This window comes from Anabrus simplex, chromosome 2 (assembly GCF_040414725.1).
Source record: "Anabrus simplex isolate iqAnaSimp1 chromosome 2, ASM4041472v1, whole genome shotgun sequence".
Classification (NCBI taxonomy): domain Eukaryota; kingdom Metazoa; phylum Arthropoda; class Insecta; order Orthoptera; family Tettigoniidae; genus Anabrus; species Anabrus simplex.
In genome coordinates this window covers 257,606,802-257,624,311 of record NC_090266.1, presented here as the reverse complement: position 1 = coordinate 257,624,311, position 17,510 = coordinate 257,606,802, and the positions used below count along the sequence as shown (strand labels likewise).

The 17,510-nt window shown below is 37.4% G+C and overlaps 1 protein-coding gene across 1 annotated transcript in view; it reads right to left on the bottom strand.

Annotated features, from left to right (window-relative positions):
* LOC136863507 (uncharacterized) overlaps positions 1-17,510 on the bottom strand; it is a 366,127-nt gene that overhangs the window by 146,672 nt on the left and 201,945 nt on the right. The window contains exons 9-10 of the mRNA XM_068225972.1: positions 12,775-12,946; positions 12,519-12,692 (exon numbers count right to left, since the gene is read on the bottom strand). Coding sequence (XP_068082073.1) covers positions 12,519-12,692; positions 12,775-12,946 — 346 coding nt within the window. The remainder of the gene's footprint in view (positions 1-12,518; positions 12,693-12,774; positions 12,947-17,510) is intronic.

The following is a 17,510-nucleotide window of genomic DNA, read 5'->3' as shown; positions in this document are numbered from 1 at the left end:
TGAGGCCACAGCACTAGTTGCGAATAGAGGATTGTGGTGACGTTTTGTAAATTCACAGAGGCTTGCAGACTGAACACTGAAAGGCAACGGTCTATAATGATAATGTATGTATCTATGAATATATTCACCCCTTGTACCCATTTGACAGATAACACTGAAATTTTTCACGTTTGCTCTTTTCTCAGTGGGGCTCAAAACAAAGGGGAGAAAATTGTATTGCTAAAAACTGAACCTCTAAGTGGATTAAAAATATATTATAGCTTTAAAATCAAAACGACTTACTCCTCCAAAACCATCTGACACACGGAGTGAACATTATTTTCACTTCATGGTTCCTCTCATTTCCTGAGAATTTATAAAGGAAATGGTTTCAAAAATTCAAGTCACGTGAAGGATAAAAGGGAGTACACACTGCATTATCACACTGTGCCCATACCTTTGCTGAATTAGATGTTTTACAAACACAATTATCTTCTAACACATGCCAAATGAAACAAAATCCCAGGTTTAGGGTACAGTTAAGATAAAAAATAGACAGAAATCATGCATGGTCCACAAGGTCATGTACCACATCGATACTGGTAATTTATTTTGCATTCATACAGCCAGAGCATGAATTTGCTTCCTGCAATTGCATGAAAATAAAGTGAATAGTATGCACGCACATTTTTATTCGGTTCATGATAGAGTCCGGGCACTAGAATTTTGTGACTGCTGCAGAGAATGACAAGTACAGCCGATACTCATGCTCATCACTACCCAGGGAAACGTTAGCAATGACCAAGAGTCTCACTCTCGAATACTGTTCATATATGAGCCACACGCCCAAAGATTCTTTTTTACAAACTTGATTTACATTGCACTGACACAGATAGGTCTTATGGTGAGGATGGGACAGGAAAGGCCTAGGTGTGGGAAGGAAGCAGCCGTGGCGTTTATTAAGGTACAGCTCCATCATTTGCCCGGTGTCAAAATAGGAAACCACACCCAAAGGTCAATGTAAACTGCAAGAGGCAAGATTGGAACACATGTACAAAGGCAATTACATGCTTAGAAATCCCAAGAGCAGAATTCTACTTCCCTTTCTTCAGAAAGAAATATATATAAAACCAAAAACAATAAATTGAACATTATTCTGTGTAACTGTGTACACAAATTTATAAAACAAACCTGTGAATGTGTAAACAAAATAAAGAAACAAAAATATTTTAGCACTGCAAATAGTTGCTAACCGGAGGAGACTAAATTACATGCATTTTAAGAAACACACATTATGCTTAATGTGTTGCAATTGTCTTAAACATAATATGATGCAAACAGCTACAAACACACTAAATGAAAGGTATTCATTCTAGGAACCTCCTCCAAAGGTAATTACATTTGAGATTATAAACCAAACAATTCAGTACTATTTAGCATCATAGCATAGACAAGGCTGTAATCTTTCACCTTTGTTGTTCGTAGTTTACATGGATCATCTGCTGAAAGGTATAAAGTGGCAGGGGTGGAATTCAGTTAGGTGGAAATGTAGTAAGCTCATGCCATTTAGCATCATCACCATCATCATCATCGTCGTCATCGTCATCAATTACCACTGATTGGCCTTAGGGTTGTCAACCAGGACAGATTCTCTATCAATCGCTTACGTAGTCTTTTCATACGTGATTTTTAAAAAGTTGGAAATTTAATGAACACTAGTATTTGTACCCGATCTTTGCACGGGAATTTGCACAGCATTACAAGTTTCCTTCAGGAATTTATGTGAAGTAACATGACTCTATTCACACGTTTAATGCGACATGTTAAAATGATATTATCCTACGACAGCCCGGGGAAGTAACGAAAATATAAAGAAGCTGCACAAATTCGAGGGAGAATGAGGACGATTTCCGAATTTATTGTACGGTACAGTTCCTGGTCCGAAGTTGTGCAAAATTCTCTGTGGTTCTCAGGTTGCATATTGTATCTCTGACCACTTGCGTGGCGCACTAATGTTCCTCTCTTAATATCTACCCTACCGAAAAGACTAAAATGGCTCTTAAGTTTTTCCCGTAGCCCACCTTGAAGTAACATGCACGACATGCCCGACGGACCTCGGACTAAAATTCCAATTTTTCACAGCCATCCGTCGAACTTTAAATACGTACATGGCATAAAGGAACGGAAATAACATATTCTTAAATTTCATAGATAGATCTAATGTCAACGAAAATATTTGAGAATAATCTTCCTATAAATACCAACTCCATGTGTTTACTATGACATCATACATACCTGCTAACACAATCCTGAGTGAGCAGTTTCCAAATAAATAATTTGGATGAAATAAGTCCACCAGTTTTCCACTTTCAGGAATATACAGATGGACAGACAGACAGACACCAAAGAAAAGGTTCTACCTCATGTTTCCTCGGTGTTCAGATACAACAGGTGGGGTTAAGTTTCAAGCCGAGAGAAATATTATGCATCCTCTGATTTTCTCCTGTTATGGATCTTTCAAATAACTGTAGGTGTGCGAGGGTGTCCATCACTGGCTGCAGAACACGAAGCCCGTAGAAAATATTATTCTTTTCCGCAATTTGAACATCAAACAAAATTATGTACATTAAAAAAAAATACTTAAAATGAAGGGGCGTTTCACATATAGTCCACAGATTTTATATATAATCAATAGCGTAAGAGGAAATTGAAAAGAAACCTCTTCTTGCCTTCTTATAAACCCCATCTAATCAGTGATTTTTGCATGATATACATATCAAAACGATTAGACTCTAAAGATGAAGTTTGGTAGAGATATAGTCAATAGTGTAGTAAGAGAAAATTCAAGAGAAAAAGAAAAAGAAAAAAAACTCTTCTGGTCTTTCTATAAACCTCCAATCAGTTCAGTGATTTTTAAAGAATATGCATATCAAAACCTGCTCCTGGATAAGTAGACTCTAAATATGATGTTTGGTCGAAATACAATCAATAATATAAAAGATTATTTTCTCACGGAACAGGAGTGTGTAAATACCAATATAAATGGTCCGTTATTGGACATTATAAATTTCCCAGCTAACTCATTCCTGGTTGCAAGCATTTCGCCCCAATGTGCTAAGTTGGGCTCATCAGTTGGTAAATAGCTCACCCATCAAGACGCACAGCTAGTGCGTCCCTATGGCAATCAATATCTATATCAACTGGAGTGTGTATCATAGAGATAGGATAGGAATGGTAGGAGGGGGAGTATTCATTCTGGTGAAAGAAGAATTTGTAAGCTACGAAAAAAATTAAAGATGACAAACATGAAATTCTAGGTGTAAGGCTCATCTCTAAAGATAATAGGCAACTTGATGTCTTTGGAGTGTACAGACAGGGAAAGGGTAGTACAGACGCTGATTTAGAATTATTTGATAAGATAATCAGCTATGTGGGAAATGACAAGGAAAGGAACATGATTGTAGCGGGTGATCTCAATTTACCAAATGTCAATTGGGAAGGTAATGCGAACGACAGGAAGCATGACCAACAAACGGCAAATAAGTTAACATGGGAAGGGCATCTGATTCAGAAAGTAATGGAACCAACAAAAGGGAAGAATATTCTGGATGTGGTGCTGGTAAAACCAGATGAGCTCTGTAGAGAACCAAAGTAACAGGTGCTATTAATGATCACAAAGCTGTTTGTGTGGTAGTTAAAAATAAATGTGAAAGAAGGGAAGATATTAAAATTAGGACTATTAGGCAGTACCATATGGCTGATAAAACAGGCATGAGGGAGTTTTTAAAGAGTAACTATGATCGGTGGAAAACGGTAAATAAAAATGTACACAGACTCTGGGATGGGCTTAAAGCAATTGTTGAGGAATGTGAAAATAGGTTTGTACCTTTGAAGGTGATAAGGAATGGTAAAGATCTACTATATTATAACAGAAAAGTAAAGCGACTAAGAAGGAGGTGCAGGTTGGAAAGAAATAGAGTTAGAAATGGCTGTGGAAGTAAGGAGAAATTGCAGGAACTTACTAGGAAATTGAATATAGCAAAGAAGTCAGCTAAGGATAACATGATGGCAAGCATAATTGGCAGTCATACAAATTTTAGTGAAAAATGGAGGAGTATGTATAGGTACTTTAAGGCAGAAACACATTCCAAGAAGGATATTCCAGGAATCATTAATGAACAAGTGGAGTGTGTATGTGAGGATCTTCAAAAGGCAGAAGTATTCAGTCAGCAATATGTAAAGATTGATGGTTACAAGGATAATGTCCAAATAGAGGAGGTGACTAATACTAAAGAAGTAGGCCTATTAAACTTCACCTATGACAACAATGACATTTACAGTAAGATACAAAAGTTGAAAACTAGAAAAGCAGCTGGAATTGGTAAGATTTCTGGGGATATACTAAAGATAATGGGTTGGGATATAGTACCACATCTGAAGTAGTTATTTATTATCGTTTGCATGAAGGAGCTATACCAAATGAATGGAGAGTTGCTATAGTAGCCCCTGTGTATAAAGGAAAGGGTGATAGACATAAAGCTGAAAATTACAGGCCAGTCAGTTTGACATGCATTGCATGTAAGCTTCGGGAAAGCATTCTTTCTGATTATGTTAGACATGTTTGCAGAATTAATAACTGGTTTGATAGAAGGCAGTTTGGGTTTAGGAAAGGTTATTCCACTGAAGCTAAACTTGATTTTTTTTTGCTAGTGTCTTTACGTCGCACCGACACAGATAGGTCTTATTGCAACGATGGGATAGGGAAAGGCCAGGAGTTGGAAGGAAGAGGCCGTGGACTTAATTAAGGTACAGTCCCAGCATTTGCCTGGTGTGAAAAAGGGAAACCACAGAAAACTATTTTCAGGGCTGCCGACAGTGGAATTCGAACCACTATCTCCCAGATACAAGCTCACAGCTGCGCGTTCCTAACCGCATGGCCAACTCGCCCTGTGAAGCTCAACTTGTAGGATTCCAGCAAGATATAGTAGATATCCTAGATTCTTGAGGTCAATTGGATTGTATTGCGATTGACCTATCCGAGGCATTTGATAGGGTAGATCATGGGAGACTACTGGCAAAAATGGGTGCAACTGGACTAGACAAAGGAGTGAGTGAATGGGTGGCTATGTTTCTAGAAAAAGGAACTCAGAGAATAAGAGTACGCGAAGCTTTATCTGTCCCTGTAATAATTAAGAGGGGAATTCCTCAAGGCAGTGTTATTGAACCTTTATGTTTTCTTATATATATCAATGATATGTGTAAAGAAGTGGAATCAGAGAAGGCTTTTTCCAAATGATGTTATTCTGTACAGAGTAATAAATAATTTACAAGATTGTGAGCAACTGCAAAATGACCTTGATAATGTTGTGAGATGGACCCCTGGCAATGGTATGATGATAAACAGGGATAAAAGTCAGGTTGTGAGTTTCACAAATAGGAAAAGTCCTCTCAATTTAATTACTGCAATGATGGGGTGAAAGTTCCCTTTGGGGATCACTGTATGTACCTAGGTCTTAATATAAGAAAAGATCTTCATTGGGGTAATCACATAAATATGTTTGTAAATAAGGGGTACAGATCTTTGCACATGGTTATGAGGGTATTTAGGGGTTGTAGTAAGGATGTAAAGGAGAGGGCATATAAGTCTCTGGTAAGACCCCAACTAGAGTATGGTTGCAGTGTATGGGACCCTCACCAGGATTACTTGATTTAAGAACTGGAAAAAATCCAAAGAAATGCAGCTTGATTTGTTCTGGGTGATTTCCGACAAAAGAGTAGCGTTATAAAAATGTTGCAAAGTTTGGGCTGGGAAGACTTGGGAGAAAGGAGACGAGCTACTCAACTAAGCTGGAAAATTTATAATGTCCAATAATAGACCACTAAATTTTATTCATTCGGAACAAATATTTCAGGTTCCCAATGGGAATCAACATCTATAATCATAAGTGGTATGTTCCGAGCTGTCAGTGGAGAGATCAAATCAAATCAAATCAAAATCTCTTTATTTGCAAATGAGGTGTCTACCTCGGTGGCAAATGGTACTCTAAAATACATTATTGTCAAGCACTAAATATTAAATTAACAAGAGAAGAAAATTTTTCCTATAATACAATATTATACAATTTACGCTAACAATGTTTTCTATCAAACACACAGCTCATCCTTAATAAATTTATATTGTTTACAAAATTCTACTTATAATATCTCCTGTACTACTTACAAATATAGTCAACTGATATACAGTATGTGGAATTACTTCAAATGATACTATACAACTGGTATAACATTAATATTTACATTGCATTTATTTCTTCTTCTTCTTCTTCTTCTTCTTTTATGACCACATAGGATCACTTTAGTCAGTCCGTCGTTCAGGTCTCTTTGAAGGGATTGTTCGGGCTTTGCGGTCCTCCCAGTACTTCTTCAGACGCTCCGATCTTCGTGCCCTTTCCTCAGTTGAAAATGTGCGTGTTGTTGGTTTGTTTTGTGTAAGGGTAAAGCGGAGGTTTGTATTCTTGAGTTTTGTATTCAATTTTATCTTATTTTTGGTGTCTTCTGTTGTAAGGCCTATTTCCTTCAGATCCTCTCTTACTTCTCTGATCCATTTACATCCTGTTGTGGTATTTTTTGAGACGAGATTGTGTTGTACTAGTTGTTTCAGAAGTCTCGAGTCCTGCATCCTCATGATATGTCCAAAGAATCCCAGTCTCCTCTTACGCATAGTATCTGTAATGGGTTCTAGCTCTTTGTACACGACTTTGTTAGGTATTAACCGCCACTGTCCATCTTTCTGATATTTTTTGTTGATACAGGTTCTTCCAATCCTCCTTTCAATTTTCTGAAGTCTGTCAGTCTTTGATTGTTTATTCAGGTAAAAGAGTGTTTCTGCTGCATATGTAGCTTCCGGTTTTATAACTGTGTTGTAGTGTTTTATTTTTGTATTTATTGATAGACATTTCTTTTTGTAGATATCCCATGTTAATTTTTGTGCTTTTGCTAATCTATTTGTTCTTACTTGGATTGAGATTTTTTCATTTAAGTTATGTGTTATTACTTCTCCAAGATATTTAAACTGAGTTACTATTTTGATTTTATTACCATTTATGGTGACTTCTTTTAGCTGTGTTGGTTTTTGGGGCATAATTTCTGTTTTTTTAAATGATATTTTGAGGCCAATTTTATTTGCAATGTTTTGAAGTTCTGATATCTGGGTTTTTGCTTCTTTTATGTCCACTGCTAGTAATGCTAAATCGTCAGCAAAACCCAGGCAATTTGTTTTGATTTTTCGGCCAATCTTTATTTTGGGGGGAGATTTTCTAAACCATTCCCTCATTACCATTTCTAGAGCACAGTTAAATAATAGTGGTGAGAGCCCATCTCCCTGCCGTAGTCCAGTTTTAATTTCAAATGTCCGTGATGTTTCCCCCCTAAACTTCACTTTTGACTTGGTATTGGTGAGAGTCAATTTTATCATGTTTATTAATTTGGGGTGTAGTCCAAGGTGTCTTAAAATTTTAAACAGAGATTCTCTATGGATGCAATCATAAGCTTTCTTGAAATCTACAAATGTTATCACCATATCTCTGTTTCTTCTCCTGTTATAGTCCATTATCAACTTAAGACTCATGATCTGATCAGGACAGCTCCTCCAGGGTCTGAAACCTCCTTGATATTCTCCTAGTTCTTTCTCAAGTTGTAAACTTATCCTATTAAGGATGATTATTGAAAATATTTTGTATGTTATGTCTAGGAGAGAGATTCCCCTGTAGTTATTAGGGTCGGTTTTGTCCCCTTTTTTGTGCAGAGGATGAATGAGGGCTGTTGTCCAGTGTTCTGGTAGTTCTTCTTTAATCCAGATAGAGACAAGTTGTTGATGGAGGGCAACTTTTGCTGAGGTTCCTGCATATTTCCAGATTTATTATTTATTTATTTATTTATTTATTTATTATTTATTTACTTTTTTTTTTTTTTAACCCGTTCTGGATCCTAAGTAGCATAACGACCTGCTGCGTCTTAACCAGAGCCCCTTTTGCCACCACTTTTCAGAGTTCCTGAAGGGCCTTCACAGCTACCGTAGCGGTCCCAGGGCCCTCGAAGTCCCCACTGTACTTCACCCCTACAGGCAGTCCCCTACTTTGGCTGTCCAAACTCCTTAGACCAGGGGATGGAATTAATTTATTCACACACATTTTTTTATTTACGATAACCTGCACTGGTCGAATGCCCTCTAACACTTCATTTATTTTCACTGTTGCTGTTTATTCTCTTCTTGAATATCTGTACAGATTTTGGAAAAGGATCAAACACTACCCCTGGTAAACTGTTCCACTCCTTCACACCCTTCCCAATGAATGGTGTGGAATGACATTAGTAGACGAATAAGTTTGAGTGGTGTCTTTAAAAGTAAGAGGGATCACAATATGAAGATAAAGTTGGAATTAAAGAGGACAAATTTGGGCAAATATTTGTTTATAGGAAGGGGAGTTAGGGACTGGGATAACTTACCAAGGAAGATGTTCCATAAATTTTAATTTCTTTGCAATCGTTTAGGAAAAGGCTAGGAAAACAACAGATAGAGTATCTGCCACCTGGGCGACTGCCTTAAATGCAGATCAGTAGTGATTGAAAGAAAATTTAAAAAAACAATCTTCTGGTCTTCCTATAAACCCCCAGTCCGTTCAGTGATTTTTAAATGATATGCATGTCAAAACTTGTTCCTGGATGAGTAGACTCTAGATATGAAGTTTGATTGAGATCTATTCAGCCATTTACCCGTGATGGTGGAACAAACAGGCAAACAGACGAACAAACAGACGAACATGAAAGCTAAAAACTACCGATATGATCTCGGGTTGAACTAAAAGGGATGAATATACCAAAATTTGGCAAAATAAATAACATTACAGACAGCAGACCCCCTAGAATTTTATTTATAAGATTTCCAGTCATAAATAATTTCAATCGCTAATTCTTCTTTCTATAAAAAAAAGTTTGTTCCAATTTGCCTTCTAGAATTTGAACTTGATCTTCATAATTATTTTGATCTTTCCTTCTGAAAACTACATTCAAGCTTATTGGTCTACTAATCTTATTCCATGCCATCTCTAATGACAGCTTGGAACATACTGCTTACCTGAGCATCTCATCTCCTCACTCCAAGTCTTCCTAGCCCAAGTTTTGCAACATTTTTGTAACACTACTCCTTTGCCAAAGATAACCGACAATGAATGAATAACCGACATGCTCTATTGGTTGAAAAATATCTATTTCCCTCCTTGGGAAATTAGAATTTCCATTCGGAATTGCTAGGCGGGAGTTTTATCTCCCGTATGCAGTTATCAGACTGTGCCTCTTATATAAGGCTTCTGATAAGTTCACCTGCATACACCCCAGTGTCAGACCTAAGATGAAACGTGGGTTAATAGAGCAAATGCCTGAAAAGCCTTACATCTGATCTGTTTAATGAATAATGCTCCTTTCTCTTGGATATTTTCCAATTCTTGAATCCTGGTGAGGTTCTTATACACTGGAACCATACTCTAACTGTAGTCTTACCAGTGACTTATATGCATTCTCCTTTATATCCTTACAACATCCTAGAATAATAATTGGGTTATAAGGAGGTGCATTCAGGGAAATGGGGTGGAATAGGGCACAGTCATGAGAGAACAGGAAGCTGGAAGTCAAGTAAGGATGGTGTTAGTAGTAAACTATAGCAGTATAATTCCTCACACCTTTGCCAATGAGCATATAAAACAAATTTATGAATATATAAACCTGAGAAAAGGGACAAATATAAGATTAGCACTGTATGTCATTGATAACGTACCTCACTTTTGGAATGGGATTGCTAATGTTCTATCTCTATTGATGACAATGCAAACACTGACCCTCTCAGGAGAGCCACTCCTGATCTCTAGGTACGCGAGTTCTAAATTACCGGCATATCAGTGTTGCATAACAATTCAGGTATTTTCCACAATGAAGCATGAAGCTCTCACATACTCAGAGTGAGTTCGTGGTGAGGGTAGAGATTCCTGGACTGCTGCCAATCTCTAGTCTGCTACTCATCTCTATTTCCACAGCAGAAGGACCTTGTAATTATGTACATTTCATCATCATCCACTAAGTTGTATCACTGTTGGAATCTGGTTGTCTTGTTGGTTTGCAAATGACAGTTTCATTATTTGGACTGTGATGTCAACATTGGTTCTGTTTTGTAGTAAAGACCTTCTCTAGATTATCTTCCTATTAATTTGAACTGGGACTAGTGCATCGTTTTCTGGTTGCATTCTTTGAACTTCTTAATTTATTCATCGTATGGCCTTTAGTGCACAGTGTATCCGAGGACATGTTTGTTTTTCCTGGTGCAGGTTTTTCTATTTAATGCCCATGGGTGACCCACGCATCTGGATGTGGGATGATGATGATAATGAAGTATGGAGAAGGTAACTTCTCTTTAAGTGCAGTCCCTGGACGGACACACTCTACTATGTAATGTAAAACTTTGTCATTAAATTTCCACTTTGTGGACTATTTTCTAAGTGCAATATATCTCTACAAAGAGGAATGGTGCTATTTTCTCCTCTCCTTATCTCTTTAAATCTTTCCCTTTTCTCTGATATCCCTGTCTTGAATAGGTATTATTCCCTTGGCATTTTTGTATATTTGTGTCAATTATATTGTGTGGTGAGCCTCCATGGCTCAGGCGGCAGTGCGTCGGCCTCTCACCGCTAGATACCATGGTTCAAATCCCGATCACTCCATGTGAGATTTGTGCTGGACAAAGCAAAGGCGGGACAGGTTTTCTCCGGGTACTCGGTTTTCCCTGTCATCTTTCATTCCAGAAACACTCTCCATTCTCATTTCATAGCATCTATCAGTCATTAATAAATCACTTTGGGAGTGGTGACCCCATCGTACTAATAGCCTAAATCTGCTTCATTCATTACATCTCTGACCCGGTCTTTGACTGGAAAACAGGTTGTAGGTTTTCATTTTCATATTGTGTGATATTCTTCTTGTAAATGTTTGTTTGGGAACTTTGTATCATTCTTTGTAAACTGTTTCAGTGAGAGGTACAAAAAATGAATTTATTTAAATGAGACAAGCACAAACATTCTAACTGAACTGGAAGTACAACATAACCAAAAATCTCGAAAGGAGTAACTTACAAAGGAATGGGAAAGAGAAATAAACAGGCTAACTGTTAGAAATGGTTGTGGAAGTAAGAAGAAAATGAAGGAACTTACTACAAAAATGAATCTAGCAGAGAAGTCAGCTAAGGATAGAATGATGGCAAGCATAATTGGCAGTCATACAAATTTTAGTGAAAAATGGAAAGGCATGTATAGGTACTTAAAGGCAGAAACGGGTTCCAAGAAGGACATTCCAGGAACCCTTAATAAACAAGGGTAGTGTGTATGTGAGGATATACAATTACAAGGTTTTCACCAACATTTCCTCTTATCCAGACATAGCTGGGTCAATGCAAATATGGTTCCTCCCTATTTTATCTTATCTCTCAACCTCTTTTCACTTTCAATTGTGTTTCAGTCCAAATCCTAATACCGGTATCTTCCCTGTTCTTAACATTGTCAATCCATCATGATCTGGTTCTTCCTGGACCTGTCTTTCCTCTTATTTGTAATTCCATACAGCACCTTGTTTTGGTATTCTTTCTGAATTCATCTTTTTAATATGTCCAAGCCATCTCAGTCTATTTTTCCCCATCTTATCACAAAACTTTACACCTTTATTTCTCATTTTAAAATGTCTCCAATTTTATTCTTTCTTCTCCTTAGTAACATACTCCCCAGAAATTTAATTTCTAATACATGTATCTAATTTTTGTCCTTTCTCACTGGCCAAATCTTGGTTGTATACATCATTATACATATGTAATGCCAGGTTGAGTGGCTCAGATGATAAAGTGCTAGCTTTCTAAGCCCAAGTTGTTTGGTTGGATCACAGCCAGCCTCGTGTTAGTAGATGTACCGGTATGTACACGAACCCCTGTGCAACAGTATTTCCAGCACCTCAGTGTCTCCAAAACCGTATAAATTGCTAGTGGGATGTAAAGTCCATAATATTCCTATTTTTCTGTTTGCTATTGTTTTCATGTTTTATGACAATGATGGTATATGACAGGACTATGACAGAGAAAAAAGCGACCGTGGCCTTTCCATGGTATGAAAATGGGAAACCATGGAAAACAATCTTCAGGGCTGCCAATAAGGGGGTTCAAACCCACTACATTCCGAACACAAGGTCATAACTACACAACCCTAACCAGGTAGCCAACTTACTCAATCAATAACATTTATTCAAATCATACGATGTAATATTACTTGATTCTTATTTATCATCATCATAATCATATTTCTAGAGCTGATTATCTTGATATTTTGTTACACACAGCACCATAGCTAAAATGTTTCAGACTAACAGGAAGCAATATATTAATTCCAATGACAGAAGTAAGATGTTGCAACACTCAACTTTGCATATCCTGCTCTAAAATGAAAATAATTACATACCTCTGCTTCCTCAGAAATCACTTTGATCTTTAGTTCCAAAGTGCCAGTCTTAACTCCTTGTAATTGACAACACTGAACAGAGTCCAGTTTCGAAAAACGACGGATGTCTTCCAAAGTAAAATTCACACTGCCCAGAAAATCCTTCATTCCAAATGAATCATGGTCCCACAACACCTGCAGAAAGAAGCCATTCATAATAATATAGGATGTTTGAAGAAGGAAATTCTTCACTTTCACTTTACAGTTAACCACTTACCACATCCAAGGTTTCACACGTACGAGGTAATGCAACCAGAGCATTCTCTTCCCACTCAGGACAGAGAGTCTTCTTCTTGACACTAGATTTGTATTTGCATTCACCTCCTACTTTCAGTTCACAGTATGGGTCACTAAAGCCATTCAAGTCCTTGGCCTCAAGATCTCGAGCCCTGTATTAGGAGATAAATCAATGGATAGAAAAATGGAGTGGTAGCAAATGTAAACATTCAGGGCCAAGAATATATGTTTATCAGGCTCGTTTATTTGTGTGTATTGAACCCATATGAGATTCTCACTCAGGTCATACCAGGTGTACAAGTAAGAGGGTATGGGTTTGCCGAAGTGCAGAAAATAAAAATAAGGTAAAATCTAATTTATTCATTACTAAGTCATCCCTATCCTGAATGAAACTGGTTGTGGTGAAGTGACCAAGAATATCTGTTTATCAGGCTCATATATTTTTGTGTATTGAACCTGTATGAGATTCTTCTACCCAGGGTATACCAGGTGTACAAGTAACAACCAACTATGGTATTATTTGCAATAAAGTATAAGACCACTAATAAATGATATCACATGTAAATACATGATCTCTAAATGTATCACTCCCTATTAGAAACAAGTAACTGTATAATGGTGAAATATAAATTTAACAATCTCAAGTAGAACACAAACAATAATTAAAATGATTTAGAGCAATAATGAACACTTTAATAATTGCAAGAGGTGGTTTTGTAGAATAGAGGAATGCTAGGCGGGTCATGCCACAGTCTTCACTATGTAATGCAGAAATGTACCACAGTGTAAGATGAGCATCCAACATCTCGATAGTAAATCATATGAACGGGTAAAAGACAACCTAGTCTCGAATGAATTTGAATATTCTAAGTAGGACTTGCTGATCCAAGCTTATGCTGACTGAATAAATTACAACTATAGAGTGGCAATAACTCACATGACGGTAAGTCCTAGCTTACAACCCACCAGTATATAAGATATAAATCAGGACAATAAATTATAACTTCTTCTACTGCTCTTCCCACACTTATGGGGTCGCAGGTGCGAACTGTGTCACACATGTGGATATGACCCTGTTTTACAGTCAGCTGCCCTTCTTGACACCACCTCTATATGGACAGATGTAATCACTATTGTGTGTTTCTATGGTGGTTGGTAGTGTAGTGTCTTGTCTGAATATGAAGAGGAAGGTGTTGGGATAAACACAAACACCCAGTCCCCGAGCCAGAAGAATTAATCAGACACGATTAAAATCCCTGACACGGCCAGGAATCAAACCCGGGACTCTCTGAACAAAGGTCTCAATGCTGACCATTCACCTCAGGAGTCGGACAGGACAATCATAACTACCAACGAATAAAGTCGAATTTGTATATGAAAACGTTGTGTTAAATTCTGTAATAATTATGGTGTCTTTATAGTAGTGTATGTAACTAATTATTTGGGTTCAGTATTGGGATAGGTGTAACAAGATTTGAGATAAAATAGTACTTTAATGTACGTCCAGAATGATGGTAAAGATATGCAGATTTTAAAAAATACAATCAAAAGAGCTACTGAATGTGGCAATAGTCTGTGACTGAACCATGCAATTCTCAGTCCTGTCGTGGAACGTCTCCTGATGGATTCAGTCGTAGAGAGAAATTCACATAATCTTTCAATTGTTTTGTTAACACAATGTCCCATGACACATTTAATTGCAGTCTAGTGGAGCTGAACAGATTTTTTTAAAGTTACAATAATATCATAACCATATTTTAATACTGTATTTTCATGCATAAATTTACTAATATTTTACCACTTTTTAATGGATTTTCACCACTTTTTCAGTACGGTTCCTCAGCAGTCATTGGCACAGATATGTCCTCCTTTGAAGGAAAAAGTTCCTCTTCATGAATCTGCACAGCCACCCTATGCTTGCTTTAACTGTGAGATTCCTCTACTGCTTTCTTTGCAATCCATACACATTTTGTGTGAAAATGAATAGCCGTTGTTTCTTCATCTGCTTATATTTTAACAGTTCTTTATCAATTTCTGGATACTGGCCTAATTTTGGTCCTCAAAATGATAAGGCTACTTTCTTGGCATAATGCAATACTGTTCATTTTTATTACTGTATGCCAGAAGTATACATGTAATGACTACACAAAACTCATGTATTGCAACACAATTGCTGTTATTTTCTGTGACCCATGATCACTGTTAATTTAAACTGTATGTTTAACTCTGGTTCTACTTACCTATCGCTAACCACTCTTCATGTATGTACATAAAAAATAACTATCACAGAAACTGGTATCTATAATAGACCAAGTGCGCATCTCACACGTGGTTACTACAAGCTTACTAGTGATGCATGCATAGACCAACACTATGCATAGCTTGTCGAACAGTCCTGTTACTGAATTGTTACTACTTGAGCTTCCCAGCTGCCACCTACAGACTGATGACCAGGCATAGAAACAACAGATGTTTTCACACCCACGTATTTCACAAAAAAATAAATAGGAAACACACTGATGGTGGAATGCTTTAACATGATCATGGTGAAAACATTGTGCAGATTTTTTTTTAAAAAATTCCAAATTTCTATTTCAAAATTAAGGAGGGAAAGTTATGCAAGGAGGAAAATTACACAGGTAAATACAGTAATTTATTTTTATAGCATACAAACACTAGTTCACAAAACATTTTGAAAATAAGTCAGATTGAAATAGCTTGACAATCAGTCATAATGATATCGTTCCAGTTCTTATGGTAAACACGTTACTTCATTGGAGGACTTTAGCTTGATTGTCTTTGGGTGTCTTCAGAAAATTCTGGGTCAAGAGATGCCTTATGCCTATTACCTACATTATAGTTGGAAGGGCAATTTTGTACGATGTCGTCATACAAATCATCTAATTTTTTTATTATTCACAAGAATGATAATGTTGCTGGTCTGCATGCATGTGTGTAAGGGAGGGAGTACCTTTTCCTTTTTTAACAATGCTCTAGAGAAGGGGTGCTCAACTTAATTTGCAGGCGGGCCGAATGGCAGATTCCTAAATGAACAGTGGACCGACCGACCGACCGGTCTGCATTTTTGGCTGTTGCCCAGGTGGCAGACTCAATATCAACTGTTTAAATAGTCTTTTCTTAACTGATTTCAAAGAAGTTGGAAATTTATCAAACATCTCCCTTGGTAAATTTTACTTGTACCAGCGGAACACCTTCCCCAGCTAGTTAAAATGCGTGCCTTCTCTCAGGCCATCTATGCCAATGGACTTGAACTTTTAAACTTCCAAATATTTTGTCATCCACCGTTAGATGGCTAGGCCATCGATTTGTCACTACTTGATAGAGTAATGTTTATTTTGAAGTTTGTAAACCTGGTTCTGAGGACTGGTTATTTTTAATGTACCAAAGTTGTCACCACTTCAGCTGGTTCCTCCTCAATTGCAATCAAATATGTTCTCTAGCCAATTAAAACCGGAAGGGTGTACAGGAATCCACCCTATCAGTAAAGAGTTCTGGAAGCTTCCCCTTTATGGTACTATAAAAGCAAGGCACTTTATGGCCGTTTGGTCTGAATTGCTCCAGTGATTGGGAGTGCGACGTGACCTAGGGAGGCAGGGGCGAGGCCTGTGTGAGGAAGATCCAGCAACAAAAGGTAATGGCAGAATTTACCTAGACATGTGATAGCTCCTATGGATGGTTTGAGGGGAAGGTTTCAATCTCTTCTCTTTTAATGTAATTCGGTAAACTGGTGGTTTTAAATGTAGAATTTTTGGCAAGTCTCAGGACTCCGGTTCAATTCTCTACTGGGAAATATGTAATGTAAGGGAAAAAATAGTGATGACCCTCTGTAGTTTTCCATTCAACCTTGCATTGGGTGACTGAAGCTTTCAACCTCTTAATTCCTTTAATCTGGTCTTGGCATTAACGTTTCTCATTTAATCACCCCGGTGTAGTATAGGATTAGCCTCTGTATCATTGGGCTGTAAGCCCACTTAGGGTTTCAACAATTTCTAGAAGGAGTGCAGGTGTTTCGCCTCCTTGCATTTTGTTTACAGCCGGTTATGTGTAACCATATTCATTTTCCATTAAGGCCATGCAGTATGGGCAATTACGCATCTGTTTATTCGTGAACTGTTTCTATGTCTTGGTTCCCTTTAGGAACAGTGCTTAATATTATTGTAATTGTGGAGTAATTGATGAACACTCCAAACTGAGGTCACTCGATGGGTCTCCTAGTGTAATTTCTGTGTAACAATAGAAAATGACTACCTCGGCGAGGCTACACTATGGTTTTTTCAGAGTTTAGACTCCTGATTAATGTACCTTCTTGGAGCAAATCGTGCTCTTGTAAAATATTTGTACCTGTCAAGAGCAATAATGCTCTTTTCTATGTAAATTTACTGCCTGCTAATTACCTCTAGTTTTTGTACCTGATTTTTGGACTTCTAAGTCCCTGTTATTGTTAGAGCTGATGAGCTCATTAATAATCTGTTTTATTTGCTTGGTTTTCATTCAGATTTTCTATCTCTCAATTTTAACAACAGGAAAGAATGAATGTTCAAATTTGTTGTGTTAAGTTCTGCTCTAGTTAATTCCTTGTCCACCCTTTCAACCCAGACGCTTCTTATCCCTCTGTGAACCATGGAAACCCTGCAACAATACTAATCCTGAATTCCTCTTCCAATAAATGAATATTTGCCCCAATTCTTTGAATTG